We start from the raw sequence: 27,331 nt of genomic DNA, 5'->3' as shown, positions 1-27,331 counted from the left end.
TATATATATATATATATATATATATATATATATATATATATATATATATATATATATATATATATATATATATATATATATATATATATATATATTAAAGGTTGTTAAATACTTGGTGCTATGAAATTTAGCCACATATAAAAAATACAAACCGTCCCACGCAACTCCACACGATATTTTGATATATAAAAAATGTTTGACTTTATGTTTAATTTTTTTATTCAAAATTTAATATTAAATTGTTTAGTGTCAGAATTTTATAACCATACATGCAAGGTAAATGGTTTTTTTAATGCTAAGATAGTACTACAATCCTACTTTGTTAAATTTTATATATAACTTTTTTAGATTCCCATATTTAATACCATTCGTTCGTAAATAGGATTAAGTATATATATATATATATATATATATATATATATATATATATATATATATATATATATATATATATATATATATATATATATATATATATATTACTTTTTATCCATAATTTCCTTATTTGATTTTCCTATTTTATAATCTTCTTGTATAAAAAATATATTTGATTCAATCCTATTATGTAAAATAAATACTTGAAGAATATTCTTAAAACTAATTAAAAAATGAGGTCATAGAGTATACATTGTATAAAATAATTTTACAATAAATTCTTGTTATATTTAAAAAAAATTAATAATAATATCAATTTTCTTATTGAAAATATATATATATTTTTATGAAAAACAGGTATTTTTTACGTACAATTACAAAAATTAATCTTTTGAACTAAAAATGACTACTATAGACAATAAAACTCATTCAAAAACAGTGGGCTTAGGATTGTGTTCTACTCCAGAACTTCGAACTTCTAGTTAAATTGTAAGAGATTTTTACCATCTCATCCAAGGGTTTTCGATTTAATCCAAATATATTTAATTTTATAAAAATTAATTATCTCAATATAAATAAATTAAAAAATGTTATAAAGAAAGGCAAAAACAATCTAGAGTCAACCTAGAAAACCAGTGGCAAAGGGTAACGTTATAAAATTTGGTGTATTGAAGAGCAGAAAAACAAGAGACAGAAAAAAAAGCTGAAACATAAAAATAAGGTAAACGGAGTTATTATGGTTTTGTTGGAAACAATAATAATGAGTATTGAATTTTTATGCATGCATTTTGCACTATCGTTATCTCTATGCGTGCGTGTATTCCGTTTGTGTTGTGCATTTTGCATGCACTTTCTCTCTCTATAAAAACCTCTCTCACTATTTACGGTTACCATGTTCCATTCCATTCATATTCACCTTTTCATATTTTCTTCTTCTACTTCTTGTTCTTCGCTTCAGTGTTAGTGTCGAAATTCGACATCAATTAACGTTGACAATCGACACGATTTTCTATGTGCATGGTTACAATTACAACAGTGCATAGAAAACACTACACAGTTGTTTTTGTTTTTTTATAAGGTTTGTTCTGTTTTTTGTTTGTTCTGTTTATGTTTATCCTTTTATTGTTTTTCGTTTTGAGTCTTAGATTATCTAATCTATGTTTTTTTGTCTTGTTCTTGTAGTGTATGGTTTTATCTTGCTGAAATTTGAGTTTTTTGGTTTTTGATTTTTAGGGTTTTGACTTTGATTTGTTGTGGACTCTGTTCAATATGGGGGTTGAAGTTTGCATGAATAGACTGTGTAAGGATGGTTCAAGTGGTGAATGGAAGAAAGGGTGGTCTTTGATGTCTGGTGGATTTGCAAAACTCTGCAACAAGTGCGGGTAAATTTCGTTCCTGTATCTGTTTTACTTGAGCTGAGATTTTGTCGTGAATTTGATTCTATAATGCTGTGATTTTGGGGTTTTGACTTATCTGCTACTACTTTTTGTTATTGTTAATGGGGTTTGAATGGGCTGGAGTAGTTAATTTGACGCATTTGCGTAGTTAGCACGTATCTGTGATCGTTGGATCGAGATCAGACGGTCTAAATTTCAATGCAAGTTTTGATTTTTTCAATAATAAAATACGAAGCTTGAAATTTAGACGTCTGATATCGATCTAACAGTCAATGATGTGTGCTGACTACGTAAATGGGCTAGGTTGCCGAATGTGTTGCGTTGCGTTTCTTGTAAATGATTTCGGGATTTGACTTAAGTCTTTTTATGAGATGAAATTGGATTAGTCAATAGTTTCAACCATTTTTCTTTTCCGGGTTTTCGAGGATTTGGATTCCTTGTATCCTCGCTTTTGCGAATCTCAGTCTTTTGATGAAAATGAAGATTAATCGACTCAGATTTTGAGTTTTTTTTAAAGTTGAAGTCAAATTATGAAAACTGTCTTCATCGAACGAAAGAGATTCCTTGAGGGCGCGGCTGCATAATACTCTATCCAAAATGAAATATAAGCAAAAAGAATTTAAAAAGTCAAATGTATTGTTCTAACATTTGGGCAAAATACATTTGACTTTTAAGATTTTTTTTCTCATTAGACTTTAAATCAATTTTTGCTTGTATTTAATTCCGAAGGAAGTACGTAACCATTTGTGTACATGCTTGACCCTTTCTGTTCTGTGCATGACTGTCTAAATGCTACTTATTTTGTCGTGTTTAGACTTGCCTATGAGAATTCGGTTTTCTGTGATGTATTCCACCGTCATGAAGCCGGTTGGAGGGAATGCAGCAATTGTAACAAGGTAAAAAAGTGCTATTTGAATTATACTTAAGTCTCTTTTGTCTCTCTTGAACATTGAAGTTTATTATTTGATTTGATTTGATTTGCAGCCGGTCCACTGTGGATGTATTGTGTCAAGGTCTTTGTTCGAGTACCTTGATTCCGGTGGTGTAGGCTGTGTTAGCTGCATCAAGATTTCCCATTTTTGTCCGGTAAGGTTAAGTTGAATATTCATTTCTGTAATATGTTGTTTGATTCTCTGCCATTGTGAGACTTAAATTTGACCTATTCGTATACTTGAATGTTTTTATGGATACAGGATACTGAAAAATCTAATAGGTTGACTCTATCAACCAAAAACAATGCAAGTGATCGATATGCTGAACGTGCTGCTGGCAAAGGAAACCTTTTGCAGTTGTGTAGAACGGGTGAAGTTGGTGAGTCAAGCCGCTGGCCACATGCTCAAAGAGACGGCATGGTTTCATGCAATGGTCCAAAAAGCGGAGAAGTTAAGTGTCGATTCAACAAAGAGGATCGAGGATATTTAAATGTGATGAAACATTCTAGTCCTTTATCGAGGCTTACTACGTCGGAAAATAATCGGCCAACATGGGAGGAGACTAAAAATAATATGGATGAACTACTTTCGCTGAAGATTTCTCTTTTTCAGCAAGAGCAAAAATCTCACCCTTTATTGACTAATCAAACGAAGAATGGGGTTACGATGAATCTTGAAGCAAATAAAGGTTTGATTTCTCATGAACGCATTGGACGGCCATATGTTGATGTTAAAGGGAAAAGTCAGTTACTTTCTCGATACTGGCCAAGGATTACTAATCAAGAATTGGAGAAGTTGTCTGGCGAGTATCCTTTATAGTTAGACTCTATTTAGATAAACAGCTTACTTTAGTGCTTATGTATAAGCAATTTTTTAAACTAACAGTAAAATAAAGTCAAACTATTTTCATATAAGTTATAAGCTATTTTCATAAGCTATCATGAAGTACTTAAAGAAATAAGCTGAAAACAGCGTATGAACATGCCATACACTGTTTCTATAAATTCTCTCAAATAGTCTCTCAAAAGTACTTATGCCATTAGAAAGGCTCATATAAGTCATTTAAAACAAGCCTTAATTATTTTGGTCTATTACACATCTATTAAACTTGCAAAGTTGATGCATTAATAGTTTCCTTTAACATTATTATCTCAGTTTGAAGTCTACTATAGTGCCATTATTCGAGAAGGTGTTAAGTCCGAGTGATGCAGGTCGAATCGGTCGCCTTGTTCTCCCAAAAGCGTGTGCTGAGGTATTCATATTGACTCTATTTTAACGATTTTTTATTAAAGAAATACATATTCTCCTGTAATTGAGACACGTGACGAATCCACATTTGAATTTCAGGCTTTTCTTCCTCCGATTTCGCAATCAGAAGGTGTTCCATTACAGTTCCAAGATTTTAAGGGGAACGAGTGGACTTTTCAGTTCAGGTTTTGGCCTAATAATAACAGTAGGATGTATGTATTGGAGGGCGTGACTCCTTGCATACAGGCCTTGCAATTAAATGCCGGCGATACTGGTATATACATCAATCTAAGCCATGATTACTGCACATACTATTGTGTTTTCATTTCGCACAGTTATTCAAAGTTACTTGATATTCTGTTTCATCTCATTAATACGATCTTTTTGCTATAGTGACATTTAGTCGGATAGAACCTGGAGAAAAATTTGTACTCGGTTTTAGAAGGGCTACGAATTCTATTGATACACAGGTTATGACACGATTCTCAACTACACTATCTTAAGCTTCTTTAGATAATACATCTATGTTCTTTGATTATTTTTGAAAATATGATTAAAAGAACTATTATTTAAGCAGGATGGCTCTCCATCTGCTCATTCGAACGGAATTTTGACGAAGGGTACAAACTTTTCTAGTGGAACTAAGATTCTGAACTCATTAGGTAGTTTTTCTGATCTTTTTCAAAAAACGAAAGGTAACGGGGAACCGAACTTAAATGGACATTCAGAACATCTGCGTTTGGGTAACGGAACTTATGATTGGCTTAAAACCGCGCCTAGTGATGCGGTGATAAACCCCGAGCCATTGCAGCAACTGGTTTCTGTTTCAGAAAAGAAAAAGACTCGTAACATTGGGCCGAAAAATAAGAGGTTGCACATTCGTAGTGAAGATTCTATAGAGTTGAGACTTACGTGGGAAGAAGCACAATACTTTCTTTGTCCTCCGCCTAGTGTCAAGCCAAATCTCGTGACAATCGAGGGCCTGATATTCGAAGAATATGATGTAAGTGTGAAACTGTGAATGATATAGTTTCGACTTTGGAGAATCATGCTCGAATATTGTTATCTCGATTATCTTTTTGACTTCTACTTAATTTTATTCAGGAACCACCGGTTTTTGGGAAGAGAACTATATCCGATACTAGTCAATCTTCTGCATCAGAGCAGCTCAGTCCAAAGGAAAAAGAAAATCTTCTGCGAACCAGAAAAGGTACTATTCTTCTATCTATTTTATATATACGTCGTTTTGTAGTAGTCTTGTTTATTGAAACACCGTTGGAAGTCGTTGATTAATTAGTGCATAATTAATTCTTATATTTTCTGGCTGCGCGCGGTCTTTCGCAGTTTCTAAAAAGAGAAAAATTGGCGAAAAGAGTAAGTCGATTGAACAAGACAAGCTTTCAAGCCTAGACGCTCTTGCAAGTGCAGCAATTTTAGGCGACAATCTTGCTGAACTCGGTGAGTCATCATCAGCTGGAGCCACCACCAAACATCCGAGGCATCGTCCTGGATGCAGTTGCATCGTGTGCATTCAACCACCAAGCGGACAAGGAAAACATAAGCCAACATGCACCTGCGTCCCCTGCGAGACTGTGAAGCGCCGGTTCAATACCTATATGATGCGTAGGAAGAAAAACCGATCAGAATCTTCTGAAGCAGCCGCTTTCCAAAACGATCAAATGAATCATAGAGATGGAGCCGGTACCAGTAGCGGTGGTGCATCAGGACAAGATACAAGCCACTCATCGGACGAGGGAAGCCTAAATGAAGGTCAGCTTGAGGGAAGCCTGAATGAAGGTCAGCTTGAGGTTGTTGAGGCGAATGCGGCGGCACAATTAGATCTGAATTGTCATCCCAATCATGAAGATATGGAAATGGATACACATAACAAGACAGATTATGACTAACTAGTCATCTTGAAACAACTGCTGAGGGAATGTATGAAAATAGTCTTAAACTTGATTCTTAACTGAAGTTTAGATTACATTCATTTTTATTTAATTTAGGTAGTTTCATACAAATTTTAGATTTCTCCTTAACTGCACAGTCTAGTTTTTCTTTCCTTTTCAGAAGGGATGGTTAAAATAGATTTTTTTCTTATAGTTACAATAATGTTATAGCTTTTCTAGTTTAGGCCGGACATGTCGTGTTCAACTTGTTATATCTATTGTTTTCATGTTTGATTGGTGCAAAATATCTTCTGTTTAATGTTTGGAAGAGAAATTTTCTTAATGGTAGCAATTTTCTTAGTGGCTAGAATTTCATCTGCCGCAGGTTCGAACAAGTGTTTGTGCAGTCGATATCTATATCTCTGCATAGCTATCAATTAAGTTGGTTTAACAGGACAGCGACAATATTTTTTTGAACAAGTGTCTGTGCAGTCTGATATCTCTGCATAACTATCAATTAAGTTGGCTTAACGGGACAGCGACAATATTTTTCCGAACAAGTGTTTGTGCAGTCTGATACCTCTGCATAACTATCAATTAAATTGGCTTAACGAACAAGTGTCTGTGCACTCTGATATCTCTGCATAGCTATCAATTAAGTTGGCAAGCAACAATATTTTTTTATATAGTACTTTTTCAAACATTTGACTTAATGTCTCTTACAAGGCAACAACCATTTATTAAAATAGTATATTTATAAAATAAATAAATAAAAACATGATAAGAGCCAATTGTTATCTATGAATTGAATCTAATGTACTCTTAGCTAAACATTTTAATTTTCGACCGGCCTTATAACACGCAATGTTTGTCCATATATGATCGTCTTTGTTTCCAATGTAACCAAAATCACACGTCTAAAAACATCCTTTTGTGTCACCCTTTACCTTAAAAGTTCCAAACCTATCATCATCATCATATATAATATAGTTGTGGTCTTATCTATAACCATATAACATAAGCCTAAAGTTCTATATTATATAACACATAGCTATAGCCTAATCAAATGCACTTGTTCTTAAGATAGAGTTTCTAATGGATGAAAAACCAATTTTGCTTGATCTTGAAACATTGTACCTAGGAATCCCAGATGAATCTGTTAACCTGACTTTTCAAGACCTTGCTGATGTGAAGACAACAACCACTAATCAACATGTTTCCGAAGTTGCTAGCAATATTCCAACAAGGGAAAAATTTTCGCCATCGCCTTTACCCTCACTAGCCAAAATACCTAGTCTTGATTTTAGCAAAGGGTTGCAGGCTTCCATTCAAGCTTCCATTCAACACAACCAACATCATCATGACATTGGCCGTGGTGGCTCGCCGTGGGGTCACTTTGGACAAGGACCTGAGGAGAACCGCGGACATGGACATGTACATGATCCTCCCCAATTTAGTCATACGAGTGGAAATGCAAAAAATCCCCGGGATTCAAAGAGTCCTCGACCGATGACAGGTGGAGATAATCGCTCGACGTATAGTATGAGCTATGATGATGTGAGTATGGCGTCTGGAAAAGGTGGTGGTGGACGACGGCGACCTGGAATTCCTCACTCTAAGATTTGCACAATTTGTAGTACCTATGTTTATGTCTTCCGTACTAGATGCTTGGTATGTCAACAAAGATATCTCGTGCTTTCTTTTCTTTTCAATTTATTTTTCTAAAAATTTGATGAAATTTATCTATATAATAAACTCTATACAATTAATAAATGTTTTTTTAATAAAAGTTGTTGATTTATACATATCACATTAATACGGAGTACATATATATGTTGTTGCAGTCAGAGATTGAATCATAGACAAATAACTAACACTTATTTAAGTCAACTAGCATGTACCAGATGATTTAGATCAAAGTTTGTTATAGGTGCATGACATAATGATTTAGTAATTATATTGATAATGGTGTATGGATGCAGGTATGTGGAAGAGTCTATTGCTGCAGATGTGTGAAGCTAGGAATGGGAGAGATGGTAGAAGGAAGAAAATGTATAGAATGCCTTGGATTGAAATTCAGCCAAAGGTACATAGAAAGAGCGGGGAAGGTAGGGTGTTGCAATTGGAGGTATCCAATAACAATGAAGCAAGTTGAGATGATTTGTGCAGAGAAAGGACCAAGAAGGAGTAGAGGATCACATACTCAAAGTGGTGTGACAACTCCAAGATCACATACTCAAAGTGGTGTGACAACTCCAAGATCAAAAAGTCCTATAACACCAAGAAGCCCTCATGCTATTGGTAATAGCAATGAACACTCTTTTGTCATGTCCTCCTCATTTTCTCCTTTTTCTCCTCATCATATCATATAGAGTTTCTCATGAGACATGGGATAGTTTTTTTTCTTAATAATTATGTGTTTCATTTTATTAGATGTTGTTTAATTTAATTTGTTATAAGCTTATTACTTATTAAGATTATTTGATTAATATTTTAATTCTATGATATGTTATTTTGCAAATCTACATTAATATAGTCACCTATTGTTACTTGGTAGCATCTATTGCATATGCGTTTCTTAAATCTAAATGACAAAGGAAAGATGTCATAACAAAGGACAAAGAAAAATGTTAAATTGTGTAGTTAATAATAAAGTTGAAAGAATTTAAGCTCCGGCAAGTAAACGACAGTGCATAATTAACCTTTTATATTAATGACTAATGAGGTGTAATTTACTAGAATAAAATCTTGCATTTGAATAAAAATGAGTAGGTGCTTTTATATTCTAGGTGACCATTGAAGAATTTCAAAAAGAAACTTTAGAAAGGAAGATGGATTGACCGAGGAGATAGAGTTACTCATGAAATAAGAACATCAAACCTAAAGATTAACTATAACGAGGCTTAAATAATTTCCCATGTATGTTAGGGAGTTTTGTCTTTAGTTTCTAAATATTTTTTTTAGGTTTGAGTTTCTAGAAGATTTGAACCTTAGACTTCTTATTTATAAGTAGAGTTGTTAAAATGGGCTCGGCACACAGGCCCTATATTTATCGTGGGCCGGATTGTAAACTTTTTTTAAAAAAAATCCTATTTTTTGGGCCAGTACACCGGGCCTATGTTTTTCGTGGGTCGGGCCGGCCAAGTGGGTTTCGGGCTGGCCCATTAAAAATAAAATTTTAAAATAATTTTAGTAAATTTTGGAGATAAAATATTGAGTTAAGGTATAATTGCACAAGTGTATTTTAATTGAAAAAGAAAAGTTAAAGAGAATGAAGATATGTTTCAAGATTATATGGTAAAAGAAATAATTGTGAGATAAAGAGAAATTTTAATAAGTATTAGAGACAATATTCCGTTTCTCTTTATTTTTATGTAGATATCTTCGTGGGATTCGTAAATATGGACGTTGATTTGATAAATATTTTAAATATCAGTTAATTAAGTTTAGGGAAATGCTAACAAGTGCCCCAGGGGCACTCTTTAATAGCTTTAAAAAGTAAGTTTTTCTTGGAAATATGCGTAATTAATGCATCGAAAATTGAAATGGTGAACTTTTGAAAGAATATTTTCTTTATTTAGAATGCTTAAAGAGTGCCCCTGGGGCACTCGTTAGCATGACCCTTAAGTTTATTATCCCTATCTACTTATGTTATGTAGTTTTTATCTATTACATCATTTCTACAAATTTAAAACTATAATATTGAAATGAAGGACTAGCTGGCCAATCGGACTGGCCCACTGGACCACATGACCTATTAGTAACTGGGTCGGGCTCATTTTTAACAGCCCATAAAATAATCGGACCGACCCACTTCAGCCTCTTTATATGCTTTGGCACTCTGGATCGAAGCGGGCTGGTCCGGACCAACCCATTTGACAGCTCTACGTAAAAGATACATTCCTCTCCACTAAGTCAATTGTTCTCTCAAATAAACTGTTCATGTTAAGTTTTGTTTAAACCAATTATTAATAAATCAATTATTTTAAATATTAATAAGCTAGTTAAAAATAAACTAATTATTTTAAATATTAAATATTTAAAATAAAAATTTTAGTTCAACTATTTTATTATTATTAAATAATTAGTTAGTTAAATATTTCAATTATTATTTAGTTATATTTAACATTACTATTTAACATTTTAAACAAAATTTAATACAACTCAATTTAAAAAATTTCATGTAAAAAAAATGCAATAAGTTTTTATTTCAACGTAAAATATTTTAATCATTATTTAATTATGTTTAACATTGCTATTAAATTTTTTTAACAAACCTTAACATTACTATATAAATATTAATATTTATTTAAATAGTTGAAATAAATAATTTACTGATGATTGAAACATTAAATAGTTGAAATAAACTATTAATATTAATATTTATTTAAATAATTTAAATAAAATATTTAATAAACTAAATAATTTATTTATTGTTGAAACATTAAATAGTGGAAATATTTAATAAACTTAATATTTGAATATTATTTAATAAACTAAACTTTATTTCATATTATTTCATACTATTTAATAATTATTTCATAATATATTTTAATTTTAATTTTATTAATATTTCAACTATTTAATATTTCTACTATTAATATTAGCTATTAATATTTCGACTATTTTATTTATTAAATATTTAAACTATTATATGTTAAATAATTATTTAATAATATTTCAAAAATTTAATATTTCTACTACTAATATTTCAACTATTAATATTTAGACTATTTAGTTTATTAAATATTTTGTCAATTAAACATTTCAACTATTTAATTTATTAAATTTTAGTCTATTAAATATTTCAACTATTTAATATTTTCACTTTTTAATATTTCAAATATCAATATTTAATAATTTATTAATATTTCAACTATTAAGTTTTAATAAAATATTTAATATTTTAATTATTAATAATTAAATTGTTTATTAAATACTAAATAATTATTTTATATTATTTCAACTATTTAATATTTGAACTATTAATATTTTAATAAATAATTAGTTTATTACATATTTCAACTATTTAATGTGTTAACTATATTTAATAGTTATTTAATCTTTAATAAATCAAGTAATTATTAATAGTTGATGTTTCACTTAAATTAAATACTCAAGTACATATGTAATATATATTATTATTGCACTGATATAAACAGAGGGAACGCTTAGCATAATGGTTGAGTATTATGTAAATGCAAGAGGTATGAGTTCAACATTTGGTAGAATTAAAATTTTTAAGTTTAAAAAGATGCTTACGTGAAATTCTGGAGGTAAAAAAAAATGGAAAATGAAAAAAATGGATGTCACGCGAATTTATGGACTAAACACTTAAGTCTATTTTAAAATTAAGAAGAAAATAAAAATCAACTAATAAAATTAAATACTTTTATTTAATTTTTGTATACCTTTAAATGTGTCAAATATTACGTATATTACATATATAATAAATTAATAATGTTATTGACTAATAATAAATTAAAAAGTTCAAATATTAAGAGAGTCCAAGTTAAAAACAATTAAAATAAAAGACTAACTAATATAATATTTTAAACTATTTTAATATTTAACTCATCTATTTAATTATAATTTTTAACTCTATCAAGTTTTGTGTTACTATTTAACACTTCATATCTTGTTGAAATATATTGATGAACAGAAAGAAAACATATTTTGAGATTGTAGAAATCATAAATAAATTGAATAGTGGAGCGGTGGCAGCAGGGCAATAGTGAGTCTCCTTCGTGTGAATGTGTCTGTTGGAGCTCGGGTCCGATTCTCTCGATTCACATGTATTGGACTTCGTTATTTTTTTCTTGTGGATTTGTTTGTTAATAGGTTGAGTTTTGAGCTTGTTATGGATTTGTTGGTGTTCTGGCCCGTCAGCAAAGTCTATGGTGTAACAGCCCAATTTTATTAAATTATTTTATTTTGATTATTTGTAATTTATTTATGATTTTTAATACTTTATTTAATTTATTGGGTAATAATAATCAAATAAATAGAAGTCTTGGGTGTCTGTAACCTTGAGATAGAGGTGTTGGGAGAGAGTAGAATTGGTTAGAATAAATTAAAATTAATTTGGAGCTAATTTAATACTTAAAATAATAGTAATTTATTTATTTATTTAATTAAAATGAGGGCATAGAGAATTTGAACCATATTGAGAATTAATAGAAATAAGGGGAACAATGAATAAGAGAGGAATAAGCAAGGGGAGGAAAGTCGAAATAGTGAGAGATGGATTAATTAGGTTGATATAAGTTTGGAGAGCCCTAACTTTGATAAGTAAGTAGAAATTTTGGAAAAGGGAGAAAAGGCTAAAGAGAAGAGAGAGGCTAGCTAGAAGTTGAATGGAGAATATGTAATACCCGAGGTCAAAGAGGGCGAGGAGTGGTTGAACCACGTGTAACACTCGAAGCCGAATATGGCAAGGAGTGGTCGCCACATCAGAATGAGAGGGATCATGAGACTGTGCAAGTATAGGATTGCATGGTTGAAGGAAAACTTATAAGGATTGATGGGTACACTTATACCAACAAGATGCATCTTCTTTTCGGTAGCTCGTTCCATAGGAACTCCACAGTTAAGTGTGCTTGACTTTGAGTAATTTTGGGATGGTGACCTTTTGGGAAATTTCCTAGAAAGTGTGTAAGTGAGGACAAATCATGCTGAAAAGACCTGTGTTGGTTTGTGGGGCCAGTCGATAATCCTGAAAGCAGTTTGGGGTGTTACAAATGGTATCAGAGTCAGACCTCTCCTAGTACGATGTGGTTCGAGGATGAACCATGCGGAAGCTAGTGGGCATGTAACACCCGAGGTCAAAGAGGGCGAGGAGTGGTTCCACCGCATGTAACACTCAAGGCCGAATATGGCAATGAGTGGTTGCCACATCAGAATGAGAGGGATCCTGTCGGTAGCTCGTTAGATATGTTTGTGGGGTCAGTCGATAATTCTGAAAGTAGTCAAGGGGAAGATTTCTTCTTTAATGGGTGTTTAAGTATAAGGGGTAGAACTGAGGAATTCTTAACCTCCTATAGAATTGTATGTTGTATGTGAAATCTGTATAATTGTGTTGTGTTTTTATGTGATGTAAGAAATGTTTTGAGTCAATTTTAAGTGTTTGGAATAAAAAATCAAAGTCTAAATTAAATCCTATGCAGAATACGAAAAATCTGCAGGGTCGATGGCGGGCGCCATACGCCATAAAGGTCTTTATGGTCTTGAGAACGCTGAGAGGCGTCACGCTAGTGAGGGATAACCTATCATGCTGCTCAGACTTATTTTTTTTAATCGATCGTCACGCAAGTAGCCATATAATATAAGAAATATTTATGTTAGAAATTTGTGTACACGTTAATTCAGTGTATGTAATCCTTTTATATTAGTGTTTTTAGGGTTTTTGGAGGTCTAGAATTTTTTGACCTATAATATAATGTATTATGTCATCACAGTATTCACATCATTGGACCAATAATATATTATTATGTCATCACAGTATTCACATCATTGGGCGAATAATATAATTTGACCATTCATCTTCCATTTTTTTGATCAAATGTCTTTAAAGTATATCAATTTGTATGTCCGTTGTTTTATTTAACTTCACACCATTAGATTCAAATCTTCTTTGATGGATCGCGAACCGGGTTGGAACATAAATTCATAAAAATTAAAGTTTTTTTAAGGAAGTTCAAGATTGATTTATTCTTGAACTTTCTATGGAATGATCCATTGTTGCTTTATCTTTTAGATTTTCTATGGAATGATCTACTGCTTTAACTTTTGGATCTACTACACGTTTAAATATAAGACAGAAAAACCTTTTCCCATATTCAAAACACCAATACATGCAATGTATCGTGACATATCGCTAGGCCTTTTCAACCGAATCACATGTGGTGCTACATGGTGATTGAAAATGACGTGCATAATTCTATATTCATACATCTAAATAAACGGTACGATTTAAATTTAGACTATAGTAACTTTTTTATTAAAATAAATGGATTCCAGACTATGAATTTAATTTGCTCACAAAAAAACAAAATGGATTCACGATATTTTTCAAGTCAAGGTATTTTAGTTTCCTTTACAAGTAAGAGGGTATCACAAAAATTTAAATTAACGAGTATATTATACAGTACTTATTGAGAGAAGAGTTTTTCCATTACCATTATAGAGAATATGCATCTAATATATTAGAATTTGATTTTAATATTTTCTTTAGGTGAACAATCTAGTATTCTTGAATTTATTTAAATACTAGTACTTTCATCCATCAAATAGATATATTATTTTTTAAATTATTTTATTATAATTTTCTTTCATATTTTAAACTAAATTTGACTAAAAATACTAATATTGAATCAAAACTCATAGATACAATTGTCTAAAAATATTAAGTCACACATCACTCGAGGAAATTATGGAAGTGTTAGATAAAATACACATACACTCATTATTTTAAAATTGTGTGAATATCTTATCTCAATATCTCTAATGAATTTTTGTTTCGATGTAGCTCGCACATCCACCATCTCCTTAACAAGATCTAATTAGATTCTCGAATAATTTTGTAACACTACGATAAATACTAATTTAATCATTTAAATATATACAATTTCTTTTTTAATTTAATAATTATATTTTATTAATGCAAAAAAATAGAAAATACTATTTATTTGTTAAACAATAAAATATTTAAACAATAAAATATGATTGATAATCATAATATGTCAAATATTATTTTAAAGAGAAAAAAATTTTAAATTTTTTTAATTAATAAAGTCTTTTGATTAATTCAAAAAAGCATTATACACAAGGCGATCATTAAGAATACAGCCCCTAAAACTCCGAAAGACAAAACAACCTAACAATATCCTAGGGCATCAACATCTTAGCAATGTGTTTCCTCGTCTTGGTGTTCTTCCAAGCCCTATAAGCAGTGGTGTCTATAAGTATCCCATTTGTATCTATATTACTTACAATGTTCTCATAACTTCTATCATTTCTATATTTTTGTGTCTCGTATATTGTTTCAGTTGCCGCACATTTGAGAAGCATAACTCTCCAACCTTTACCCTTGTTATTCTATATTATCCATGTCAACTCTTCCCTTCATTCCTTTGTCTCATGCTGAGTTTGAATCAAGTTTAACACCTTTCAAATTGTTTTCAACTTAGTACAGGCAAATAAAAGGTACTGAATAGACTCCACTTGCTATTAGAAGCAACATTGAACATTAGTAGCCATGCCAAACCTGTGTAATCTATCTTTAGTAACTAGCCTCTTGTGAAAAGCTAGCCATATCACAAGCAGTGCTCTTGGTCGAGCCATGTTTCCATGAGAAAACTTCTTCCACTATATCTCTTAGAAATTACTTCTCACAGCCATATACATTTTCTTCATGTTAAATTTGTTATCCTGTTGCATATCATGTCAAGCCTACAACTGATGCACTTCTTCTCTTGTTTTTAATATACCTTTCAAAATCCAAGAACATCTAGTATTTATATTCACTACCATTAATTGTTCATGCTTTAAGTAGTAAGTATGAATCCACTTGATCCATAAATTATTTGTTTTCCTATTATAATTCTAAAGCAGCTTAATCAAGTTAGTTTTATTTCATTATTTAATAGAGATGATGTTTAAGCCACCATGCCTTTTAGGATTACATACATGTTTCCAAGCAATTTGTGACTTCCTGCTCATCTCCTTTCCTCCAGTCCATATAAAACTTCTGCAATTGACATCAATTTGTCGGACAACTTTGTTAGGAAGTGGCAGACATTGCATCCAGAAGTTTGTTATTGCAAATGTCACACTATAAACCAGTTAGACTCTACTTGCATAACTCAATAGCTTGGAACTCCAATGAGTTATCCTTCCTACAATCTTCTTAATTAGTGGCATGTAATGCTGAGTGGATAATTTTTGACTTGTTAAGGGCACTCCAAGGTACCTAAAAGGCAATTTTCCTTCACTGAAAAAGGTAAGCTTCTTGATGTCATCTTTAGTGTTCTCGTCCATTGCTCTAAAGTATATTTTACATTTGGTAGGGTTGATCTTCAGGCTTGTTGACCTTGAGAAGCTTTGCAAATTCTCCATCATAATCTCAAAGGATTTGAAGTCCCATATAACAAACATCAACAAGTCATGTGCAAAGCTAAGGCAAGTGATATTCAACTTTTCACATTTAGAATGAAATTTGAAATCAGGATTCCTCTACAGTTGTTGCATAGACTTGCTCAAATACTCCATGAGAATCATAAACATGAGGGGAGAGATAGGGTTTCCCTACCTCATGCCTCTCCTAGCCTGCATACTACTTGTGTATTCACCATTTACATTGAATCTATAAGATACAGTGGTAATAACTAACATAGTCCATCTTATGAATTTGCTAGGTATACATGTTTCTTTTAGAATGTTTTCCAAGGCTCTCCAATCCACTGTATCATATGCCTTATGAAGATCAAGTTGCATCATGCATCTAGGTGTGTCTCCCTTTCTAGAATAACCTATAATTAGCTCATAAGCCAACAAAATATGATCAAGGAGATGTTACCTTGGCACAATAGAAGCTTGATTATAATTCACAATGCTCCCTATCACTTTCCATAACCTTGTTGTAAGGATCTTGGATATAATTTTGTTTATGGTAGTACAACATGAGATAGGTCTATAATCCTTTATAACTTTAGCCTATTAACTCTTAGAGATGAAAGTTACCATAATGTTGTCAACAGCTCTATACATTCTCTTATTTAGGAAAAAATCACTAGCAACTGCCCTAACATCTTCTTTAACAATTTCCCACGTGCTTTTAAAAAACTTGGCCCCATAACCATGTGCTTCTGGTGCTTTTAAGTCTCCAATACCTTTGAGAGTTGTTTGATTTTCATGGTCAGTCACAAATGTCACCAGGCTCTCTCTTTGATCATAACTGAGTTGAGCTCCACTCCTCATAACTACAATATTAATCATCAAGGATGTCATCCTCCTTTTCCATGAGTGTGTACATAGAAATCTAGCACTTCTTGTTTAATATTAGCTTGAGTTCTCATTTGAGTACCATTTTCTCTGCGAGTCAAATTCTTACTTTTCTGATTTTCCTTAGATTTAAAGGATGCATGGAAGTAGGTATTGTTTCCATCACCTAATCTAAGCCACTAAATCTTTAATTTATGTTTCATATCTTGTTCCTCAAGGTTATTCCATTTAAGCACTTCATTGGTACTTTTCTTAACTCCCTCCATCACCTATTTGTTCATCCTATCAGTCATGAGTGTCTGTTGTGCTAGAAGAAGATTAGCTTTTGCCTTCTTCACCTTGATGCTCAAGTTAACAAGAGGTTTGCCCATGCTTCTCATGATAGGTTGTAACCTTTTAGGCTTCATTCAAAGAACATATATAGGTCTTCCTCTAATATGCTTTCTCCAACTATTTGCCATAGCTGATTGTAAACCCCTCCATACTAACCACATTATTGCTGAATTTGAAATTGGACTTCCTGATTATAGGTTGGTCCTGGCTTTTCAAACAGAGTAAAGCATGATCAGACACATTTGATGGCATGATTGTTTGATCAAAATCCATATGCTCATGAAACCATTTGATATTGACTAACACTTTGTCAATTCTAGAATAATTAGTCCCTTATACTTGTTTGTTGGATCAGGGTGCAGTGATCCCCTACACTATCCATTTCAAATAGCCCAACATTTTCCATCATTGTAGTCAAATCAATTTACTCAGTCACCATATTTTCTCCTATTTTATCTTGAGTCTTCAAAACATTATTAAAGTCACATACTAAGCACCAACAACCTTTTTGCTGCTGATGAATTTGATTAATATCCTGCCAAAGATGCCTTCTATCTTCCAGTTGATTCAAAGCATAAATAGTAGTTATCCAATTCAGAAACTTACCCTCTAAGTCATAAACTCCACAGTGGATCAGTTGGCTTGTGCTATTAACATGTTTGATATCTATCTTGTTATCATCCCATTCTATCCATATTATACCATTTACATGTTTATCGTAGTTATCCAGATATTTGCCCCTGAATTTAAGCTTTTCTCTAACAACTTGAGCTTTGGTTTTTTGACTCTAGTTTCAATCAACACAATAATGTAAGGCTTAAGATTTAAGAGACGAGAGATAATTTCCTTAATCTTACCTAACTCATTCAGGGACCAGGATCCTCTCCTGCTGTGTGTGCAGCTGTAATTCTAATCATTGGATTTGCATTTTGTTTCTCTTCCTTCAAATTGATTGTATTAATTAATTTTTTTTAGCCATTTGATTTAAGGCAGAATGGTGGTTGAATGGAAAAAGCAGGAGATGATCCTGGTCCCTCATTCAGCCCCCTCACATTCCACAAGATTATCATGGAGTTTTGTCTTGAATCACTAAAGACTCATTCAAAAGCTTTAGTACTTCAAACCCATTCTCACATTGTAACTTCCTTCAAGTTCCTTCCATTTGTATTCCTTTGCCTTTGTCCCTATCAGCCTTGCCAATTATGCTCAATTCCTCCTTACCTTCTTCCCCTATGGTACTTGTATTGTTTTTAGCCTCCTTCTGATTCTCATCTTGTTGTACCATCTTTGGTTTCCAATGTTTGCTTTTCCTCTGCACCATTGGATCACATTTGTGTCATGCTCTTTGACATTTCTCACAGAAAAGTGGCTTCCATTCATATTCTACAGGTTGTTTCATTTTCCTTCCTTCAAATATCTCTTATGGTGATTTCTTTTGTGAGCTCCTGTGTTATATATATCTTCACAAAAATTCTAACATATGAAACCCTGAGGTTGTTTGTTGTGCATTCATCAGTAATCAGAGGGTTCCCCAAAGTGCTACCTATTTTACTTAGGCTTTTTGCTCCCATAGATGTAGCGATAACTACGACAATTTGACCTAAGTTGGCAGTGTTCTCATTATGTCCTTCTTCAAATTGAAATTTGGCTTCCATTCTGTCAGCAGCATAAGCATATTATGGATAGTGTATGAACCTTCTATGAGCACAACCTCCTTCTCTGGAAACGAATGAAACCTCAGTATAAAATACCCTTCATCATTGTAAAACATATTAGGCAGTTAAAAAAATTCCATAACTTCAGCATATATTGTTTCACTGTATGCATACTCATATCTCCTCGTAACACATACATGATAAGGGATGATTCCCCAAAATTTTACCTTATATGCAATGTCGGCTTCTTCAAACTCAATTTCAACCTCCCCATTGACGATTTTTTATGCAACAAATTCTATGACCATGTCATTTACATGATTTCGATTTCCACTTATCACATCAACCCATAACTATTTTTTCTCACGTGTTTAATATTTGTTCCCTAGGGTTTTAGTTGCCTTCAGATCCTCTTGAACAATCTCGTTTTCCTTTTGATTCCTCTCATTATTGATGTTTGGTGTTTCCCTCTCCTTCGTTGTTGTACATGATTCCGTTGAAATAGCAAAAAAAATCGATAACGTGGATACCTTGATTCACGGCTGCCCCCGCTCCCTTCTCATCTTCTCTTCAATGAAATGTGAAATCTTCCTAAAGAATATTATTTTAAAGAATTCAATACAATTTTTTTTACAAAATTCCTTACAATTTCTTATTTTCTCATAATTATAATTTTTTATTTTGACAAAATTATTGATATTTTATTGAATATCCAGAACTGTATTTTTGTCCAAAAATCTTCAGAGTTCTTAGAACTTAGAACCAGAGAAAGTACCGAAGAAAATTGAATTTGCATTCGTCTTATGTGACGAAAACAACACGAATTCAGAACAAATGCAACACTCATCTTCAAACCCTAATTCCAGTTCCATCCCCAATCCTCACAATGCAACCACCGCGTCCAAATTTCCCCCACCGCCACCTCCATCCACGGCAACCACAACCGCCGCCTGCAAACCCTCCATGTTCCCGCGCCCCGGCGGAAATGGCGGCCCCCTCCACCGGAGAGCTCACTCCGAGGTCAGTTTCCGGTTGCCGGACGACATGATGGACTTGTCCCCGTCCGATCCGTTCACCGGCGGATCGTCTACGGCGAGCCTAGATGAGATCGGATCCGAGGATGACCTGTTCTCGACATACATTGACATGGATAAGCTCGGAGGTTCAAACGATTTGGGAGACGGTGGAGTAGATCCGGTGAGGAATGATGAGCAGGAGAAGAACCAAGGGAGGTCGAGGCATAGGCATAGTAGTTCGGTGGATGGTTCTTCGTCGTTTGGGGAGATTATGGATGGGAAGAAAGCTATGCCTCCTGATAAGCTGGCTGAGCTTTGGTCTATTGATCCCAAGCGGGCGAAAAGGTTCGAAAGTTTGATTCGAAATGCATAATTGTTTTTACTTTGATTGTGTACACTACTGAATTCTTCAACTATGAGTGTTTTTCTCTGTTCTGAGTTTTGAATTTGATTTGTTGATTTGATTTGAAGTTTCAAATTTAATTTTTTATTAGTTTATGAAATTGAGGTTTGTAAGTGTGCTTGTGATTCAATTTTTCAGTTGTGCTGTTTTGATGATTTTTGCTTAGATTCGGTTTGTTTTCGTGTTCATCGCGATTATTTAACTGGGATGAGTTGGTGATAGTGTGAAAGTCAACCTTTTCTTGTGATTCTAGATTGTAGCACAAGCAACTTTGTAAGTTCTAGCAGTAACTAAAGCATTGTTGAATTGTGATGTGTATTGTAATGAACTTGTCAATTGATAACTTGCAATTTATGATTAGAGTTAGAGACCATTCAGAATATTTTTGTAAGTGCAAGTCTTTTTAATTTTGAGCTATATGAAGCCCAGATACTTCAAAAATGGAAAACTAGTTGTGTCTGACACATTTACGATATTGATACTAGTCTGATATACTTACCAGTTATCTCACAAACACATATTTATTAATGTATCTTAGTTGTTTTTTTTTTTTTTTAACTTTCTAGTAGCTGTGTCATATCATATGTATTGTACTATATGCCTGAGCTTCTTAGATCTAAAATCTTATGGGGTGGGAAAATGTGATAGAGCGTTTATGCTCACTAGTTTCATCTAATTTTCAATTTTACTAATTGTTGTGGATTTGTTTTATTCATTATTCTCACTTTGCTCTTGTTATGAATAGAATACTTGCGAATCGACAATCTGCTGCTCGTTCAAAAGAGAGAAAGGCTCGCTATATACATGAACTAGAGCGCAAAGTTCAGACCCTACAGACTGAAGCTACAACTCTTTCTGCCCAACTGACATTATACCAGGTTTGTATTGACATTTATCTAAAACTACAGCACATTTAGGAGTTCCACTTTGCATAGTTACTCTGTTTTGCTTATTGGATTTCTCAGTGTAGTATAGTGCAATAAAGTCAACTGCATTGTTCATCACTATCCTTGAACCATAGCTATATCCTTGTTGCAATTATAGCTAAATACAAAATATTAATTTTGTATGCATTCTCTCTGTATAATCACTTATATATCACTTTGGTGTTTGGGATTTCAGTATTATGATATAATGTTGCATTGTTTGTGAATGCTTTACTATGGTTGTTTCCAGATTTCACTCATACTTAAGTTGTTGCTGTAAAATTAACTCAATGACTTCTTGATTTTTTATTTCTTTTTAGAGAGACACAACAGGTCTGAGTAATGAAAATACAGAGCTTAAGCTCCGTCTGCAAGCCATGGAGCAACAAGCACATCTCCGTGATGGTAAAATTTATCACCTTCTTACAATGTGTTAAAAAATTTCACCGTTTTGCAATTTTTTCTGCCTCAAAAGCTTTTGAGGTGTGTTATTAAACTGGAATTTGTTTGTGTTTTCTGTAGCTCTTAATGATGCATTAAAGAAAGAAGTTGAGAGACTGAAGGTTGCTACTGGAGATATAATGAGCCACACTGAATCTTTCAATCTTGGTATGCGCCAGATGCCATTTACAGAATCAAATTTCCTTCCCATTTCACCACAACCAGGTCATTCGGGTCACCGTAACATCCAGTTGCCACTATTTGGTCACTCCCCATCTAGTATGGCAACTCATCAACTGCAACAAACAAATTCTCATTCATTTTCAGAATTATTGCAAAGTGATCAGATTGGTCGTTTTCAAGGACTTGATATTAGCAGCAAAGGAACAACCGTTGTTAAGTCTGAAGATCCCTCTCTTTCTGCGAGTGAGAGTAGCACTACATTTTGAATTTGATATTACTCGCTTGACCTGCTAACTTATCCTTGGCATTCGTTGTTCGTTGCGTTGACCTCCAGTCAACTTATGTACTTCATGAAGTATATTAATCCATTCAGATTGAGGATTAAATTAATTATTTGTTTTTTGGGTGCTCGCCAAAAAGGGGAAGCGCCCTAGAGTTTTACTGCGAAGATCACATAATCATGTTTCAGCATGTGTTTCTGGCTGCTAGAATATTGGGAATGGAAAGGTCATTCTCACTGTATCATTGTATTTTGGGGTGTATGGATTCCCCTCTGTTCATTTGTATCATCATTTACTTGTAGCATGTAAACTGTGATTTATTATTTTATTTCACCTCATTGACACTCCATGGAATCGATTTCTTCTATAATGTATAAGTACTAAGTTTTAGATTTATTCATAGTTGTTGCACAATCCAATTATTTAGATTATATTAGACTGTTGAGCCTTGAACTTTATGAATAGTTAGCAACTTAGCATGTCTTATGAGACGTCTGGAAGTCTTTATTTTAAAGTTAATTCGGCTTTATCTTATGAAAAAACACTTACTAATGTTTGGATTCATTTTGGAAAAATAACTTATAATATACTCGAATCATTTTTGGCTACATTCTGTAAATTTTCTAGAATAGCTTATGAATAACTACTGATTGCTTACCCAACTACTATCTCAATTTCAAAGTGAGCAAACAACCATTTTAATTTATAGATGTGATAGATGTTGTCATTCAGGGTATGTGATGGAGTGGTATTTAATTAGATTTTATTGTTTGGATTTATAAATAATGGATAGAGTGAAATGAAATATGATGGAACCAAGAGTTTATGCTTTCTGATCACTTGGCTCGGGAAGTTCTGACAAAAGCTAAGAGTTATAATCATGTCATGTTACTGCAAAATCCTGTGGTGCATCAACCTATACTCAAAGTAAGAACACGATGGAAACTCAATGAAGAAGGATGAACCACGTTAAATATTGATGGTGTTAATCAGAAGAACAAGACAGCAGGTGTGGAGGTATTATTCATAATGATAAAGGAGATTGGCTATGAAGGTATGCCAAGAACAGAGAAATTTGTAATGTTTACAATGCTGAATTGCTGGGTTTTTTTTGGAAGGTGTTTGTATGATTCAGGAGCATCAATATGATAAAGTAGAGGTCCGTCCATATTGATAACATAACACCGGTGAAGGAAATTCAGAATAAGAATAACAGAAGATGACAAGGCCTAAGCATGCTAAATAAAGTGCAAAACTGCTTAAAAAACACCATGAGTGGCGCTTAAAATACATTCATCGCGAAGCTAACATGTGTGCAGACCGTTTGGAAAAATTTGATGCAGCCATGTCGAGTAACATAAGTTTGTTTAGAAAATGCCCATATTTCATGAATAATGTGTTCAGGAGTGATTGTAATGTTGATCAAATGCCTCTTGTAAGCTAGTTTGTTGTTTTGGGCCTTGGCTCTCTTAAAAACCCAAAAACAAAAAGTCAAAATTTTCAAACAAATCAATAGTTGGAATTAATTGAGATTGTATAAACTTCTTATAAAAAAAAAAGAAATTCTTATTCCACCCCATGCTTTTCTAGCGCACCACGTGAAATTCCAAAGATGCCCCTCAAAATTGGAAATATATTTTCTGTGCTAACCAAAATCTGATATATTGTACAATGAAACCGCAAATATATTTCTGATTTAGACCCGGAGATATACCTTCGGTTTTGTGCTATACTAAAACCAGAAACCATCATTAAATAACACCAACATTACAAAATCAAAATACAAATCATAACATAAATTTAGGAAATACATTAAGGATTTTAACACAAAGTAAACATTACAAATCAACATCCATGTGGACGTTGCAACATCATGAGAATATCATCGACCCATCTTGAAATAGTCGCATCTAGCTCGATCGGAACCTTCTCCTAAAAACCGGTATAAGTATTCCACATAGCCTGCATATCAGCGTCGTTCTTCAGCTCACGGTTGACGAACACAAGCTTCCCGTCTTTGTCAACAGATGGTGAGCGGAACTCGATCTTCACAACTTTCCGATTGTCGCCTTAAGGTACAAGTTCCTGCAATATTACACGTATTTCTTCAATTGGATTGTACATAATGAACTTAAATTAGCTTGATGGTGTGACGCCTGTAAAATGGACAACTTCAACATGTCATTCAATATTCATTTTCATGTTCATTTCTGGTTTTTGGAGTTGTGGTAAGAAACAATATGACAAATGAGGTTATTTATAGTAGTTGGATGCAAACATGAACCATACAAATCCTATCATTGTGTCAGAGTGGAAACCGACAGTGCAATTTCGGTTTTATGTAAATTGCAACCGGAAATAAATTTTTAATTAGTTCCCTGAAAGTTAAAAAAAGAGACAGAACAGAAACAACAACTCTAGAAATAACACCCATGTATTGAAATATTGTATTTTGGCCAAACTACAAAAATGACTATATTTCCATAGCATAATACATGAACAAAATAACATTTACAATAAAATGATAACTAACTACGTAAAAGAGCCGAAAAAATTATCGTCGGCCAAATCCACCGGTGGCACTCCTTTTGACTTTTCTCTATTTTTTTCTGTTTCAATTTTGTTCAACTTGTTATAGTCTTGCATCCTTTTAATGAATTGGTTCGGCCAAGTCTTTGACGGAATTGTAAAATGAATTGCCCACTCCAGTGATGTAGGTGGTATAGGGCATCCCAGTTTCAAATACACTTGCCAAAATGTCGCGGATTTGAAATCCATCCAACACATATGATACGATCATTGAGATTTGGCGTTGGAGCAGTGTGTAGAGGTAACAAAGTCTCTGAGAAACCGTATCTTGTAAGATTAATACACACCCTCTCATACGCACAGGTTATTAGATGACCATATTAGGAAAGCACATCCACTTATCCTCCAGTGTGAATCTACTCACGCTTGGTAGAAGAGCGTTATACACTTCTTCAACTTTCTCTTTACTCCCAAAGACACGTGTGTATAAATCTCTAATGCCCCTAAACTCTTTGATCGATGTATGTCGGACAATAATGTAATCCTCCTCCTCTTTACCGAGAAAACTAGAAATAGCTCAAAAACCACAATTACCGTCACCCCCGAAATTGACGATCCGTTCAATGTACTTGTGCATAAAAATTGGTATGTGATAAATGAATGATATTTTTGGTGGAGTCGGTGTAGTATGTGGTTTGCTAATACAGGGACCCTTGAAAGCACTTTTTTCAGATGTCGAAGTTGGTGAATCGGGAAAAACTTTGTCAACGTCTTCAAAATATAACGGACTCCTCGTAGTTAAATTGTCGCCCGATGTCGGTTTCACCTTCTTGGGCGCCCCTTTAGGTTTTTACTAGTTGAGATGGTGGTTTCAAGTCTGTGGTCTCCGAGAACTCAATCTTCCTCAATTGCTCTTTAATGAGGAGTTTGGTGGCATCATCGGCTTTCAAAAATATTTCTTATATCGCTTCCCATTCAGTCAAGATGGTAATACTTGATTTATCGTCTTTAATTTTACTGTCATCTTCAAAATGGAGTCTCTTCCAATTACTAGAGACCTCATCCATACATATTGGACAATCAACTTCCATCTTCTTAGATATGACACAAGCACAAGGGAGACCATATGTTTTCACAATTGTACAACCACACTTTGAGCTGTCGGAACCGATATTATAAGCTTGTTTGGCTTTGTGAAAATATAATTCAGAGCTTGCCGAGACATATTACCGACCAACTGAGAATATAAGACGGTGTCTGGAACCTGTGTTCCAACACCGTGATACTACGATCAAATGTTGTTTGTATTTCGCTATGCTGGTTTAGTATCATCTGGTTCACAGAATCCCAACCCGTAATCAAATCACCCTTGCTATTTCCTAGCCAATTTTTCACACAAGCATGAGCAGACTCAACTCGATTTTTCGTTGTATTTCCAAGATGCATAACCTCATTGGTCCATGCACAAACAAACTTCTCCTTTACCTGATCAAGTATTGTGCTATCGACATATTTCAATAGATCGAGATATTTCACGCAAACATTTCTGAATTATAAAACAACATCAGCGTATATATATATTTTATAGATGCGTTTACTATAACATTCCATGCATCCATAATTTTCTCCACAATGACACCCGACTTGACCAGTTTTCCATCTTCACCTGCAATATGTTTTGTCCCCACCGCGGGTTTGTCCCAACTTATCACATTTTTTGTAATATGGGACCTACGAAGTAAGGCGTAAGAAGTAGGAAATACAGTTGCAGCCGAATTCATTAATGTTGTATCTCGGTCGGTAACAATGACTTTCGACATATCTTCTTGATCCTTCAACATTGACCTACAAACCTCCAAAGCCCATGCAAAGTTGTCCTCTTTTTCGCATTCTAGAAATGCAAAACCAACCGAATAAGTCTTCCCAGTCGACGTAACACCAATAATTTCCAATAATAGAAGCATGTACTTGTTGGTCTTATACGTTGAATCAATTATGAGCATGGTGGGAAACGTATTGAACAATTTAATGGAGTCAGGATGAGTCCAATAAACATATCTTACTGTAACCCCATCATCACCTCTTCAGTACCTACAAACATACTTGTTTTCATCTAGAGGTTTCAAGAGGTGTTACATCTCGGTTCGATCCCCCTAATCCCTAATTTGGATTGATAGCGCCAATTGTAAACTTGTTTGATATTTGATGTATTCTCGAGTCTTTTGCGCTTCAAGGTTGCAAGTACGTTTTTGGGCGCTACTAAACTCAAAGTCATGTCAGAAACACACGTCTTCTCATCCGAAAGAAGCTGACATGAAATTGGATGACCGACCAACTTTTGACTTAAATCATGGTTGTATAAACCACATGTCACATTAAATCTCCATTTGTTATTTGCCAAAAGATAACTACGCAACCTAAATGGGCATTCACATTTTCGTGAACCGGTATCGTCGCGTTTCAATTGTTGGATACGATGAATATATTTTCCACTTCTTTCGCATGTCAAAGTCACAAATGCATTTCTTCTAACCGTACCATTATCGGACCTTCCAATCACAACACCAAATCCTAGTTTCGTAGCCTTTGTACGAACTCAATGCAACATGTCTTCACGTAATTCAAACTATTCTCCATTTTCAAAATGCTCGCGAATATCTATCACCTTTGTTACAATAGCATACAAGTGGTGAAACAACTTGAGATACATTAGGTTTGAGAA

General features: G+C 33.5%; 3 protein-coding genes across 4 annotated transcripts; all 3 read left to right on the top strand.

Annotated features, from left to right (window-relative positions):
- Window positions 1-1,001: 1,001 nt before the first annotated feature.
- On the top strand, window positions 1,002-6,146 carry LOC131620830 (B3 domain-containing protein Os07g0563300-like). 2 transcript variants are annotated; one of them, XM_058892010.1, is made up of 11 exons: window positions 1,002-1,096; window positions 1,609-1,757; window positions 2,587-2,668; window positions 2,757-2,858; window positions 2,966-3,510; window positions 3,860-3,956; window positions 4,052-4,226; window positions 4,346-4,422; window positions 4,530-4,955; window positions 5,057-5,162; window positions 5,297-6,146. In XM_058892010.1, the coding sequence occupies exons 2-11, from the start codon at window positions 1,645-1,647 to the stop codon at window positions 5,857-5,859; spliced, it is 2,286 nt and encodes a 761-aa protein (XP_058747993.1). In that variant the 5' UTR covers window positions 1,002-1,096; window positions 1,609-1,644; the 3' UTR covers window positions 5,860-6,146. The 2 variants fall into 2 exon arrangements, with proteins under 2 accessions (XP_058747993.1, XP_058747992.1); XM_058892009.1 differs by lacking the exon at window positions 1,002-1,096 and adding an exon at window positions 1,209-1,453.
- Window positions 6,147-6,845: 699 nt separating this feature from the next.
- On the top strand, window positions 6,846-8,360 carry LOC131617462 (uncharacterized). Its single transcript, XM_058888747.1, has 2 exons — window positions 6,846-7,512; window positions 7,824-8,360. The coding sequence occupies exons 1-2, from the start codon at window positions 6,937-6,939 to the stop codon at window positions 8,211-8,213; spliced, it is 966 nt and encodes a 321-aa protein (XP_058744730.1). The 5' UTR covers window positions 6,846-6,936; the 3' UTR covers window positions 8,214-8,360.
- Window positions 8,361-19,532: 11,172 nt separating this feature from the next.
- LOC131617461 (transcription factor RF2b-like) lies at window positions 19,533-22,434 on the top strand. Its single transcript, XM_058888746.1, has 4 exons — window positions 19,533-20,191; window positions 20,995-21,127; window positions 21,496-21,580; window positions 21,698-22,434. The coding sequence occupies exons 1-4, from the start codon at window positions 19,665-19,667 to the stop codon at window positions 22,063-22,065; spliced, it is 1,113 nt and encodes a 370-aa protein (XP_058744729.1). The 5' UTR covers window positions 19,533-19,664; the 3' UTR covers window positions 22,066-22,434.
- Window positions 22,435-27,331: the final 4,897 nt, after the last annotated feature.

This window comes from Vicia villosa, linkage group LG7 (genome assembly GCF_029867415.1).
Source record: "Vicia villosa cultivar HV-30 ecotype Madison, WI linkage group LG7, Vvil1.0, whole genome shotgun sequence".
Lineage (NCBI taxonomy): Eukaryota > Viridiplantae > Streptophyta > Magnoliopsida > Fabales > Fabaceae > Vicia > Vicia villosa.
The sequence above is the reverse complement of the archived record's forward strand: the minus strand, read 5'-3'. Positions and strand labels throughout refer to the sequence as shown.

Coding starts and splice junctions, on each gene's coding strand:
- LOC131617461 (XM_058888746.1), top strand. CDS start 19,665: ATGCAACACTCATCTTCAAACCCTAATTCCAGTTCCATCCCCAATCCT. Junction 20,192..20,994: donor GATCCCAAGCGGGCGAAAAG/GTTCGAAAGTTT, acceptor TGTTATGAATAG/AATACTTGCGAATCGACAAT. Junction 21,581..21,697: donor ACAAGCACATCTCCGTGATG/GTAAAATTTATC, acceptor TGTTTTCTGTAG/CTCTTAATGATGCATTAAAG.
- LOC131620830 (XM_058892010.1), top strand. CDS start 1,645: ATGGGGGTTGAAGTTTGCATGAATAGACTGTGTAAGGATGGTTCAAGT. Junction 3,957..4,051: donor TCCCAAAAGCGTGTGCTGAG/GTATTCATATTG, acceptor TTTGAATTTCAG/GCTTTTCTTCCTCCGATTTC. Junction 4,423..4,529: donor CGAATTCTATTGATACACAG/GTTATGACACGA, acceptor TTATTTAAGCAG/GATGGCTCTCCATCTGCTCA.
- LOC131617462 (XM_058888747.1), top strand. CDS start 6,937: ATGGATGAAAAACCAATTTTGCTTGATCTTGAAACATTGTACCTAGGA. Junction 7,513..7,823: donor TCTTCCGTACTAGATGCTTG/GTATGTCAACAA, acceptor GTATGGATGCAG/GTATGTGGAAGAGTCTATTG.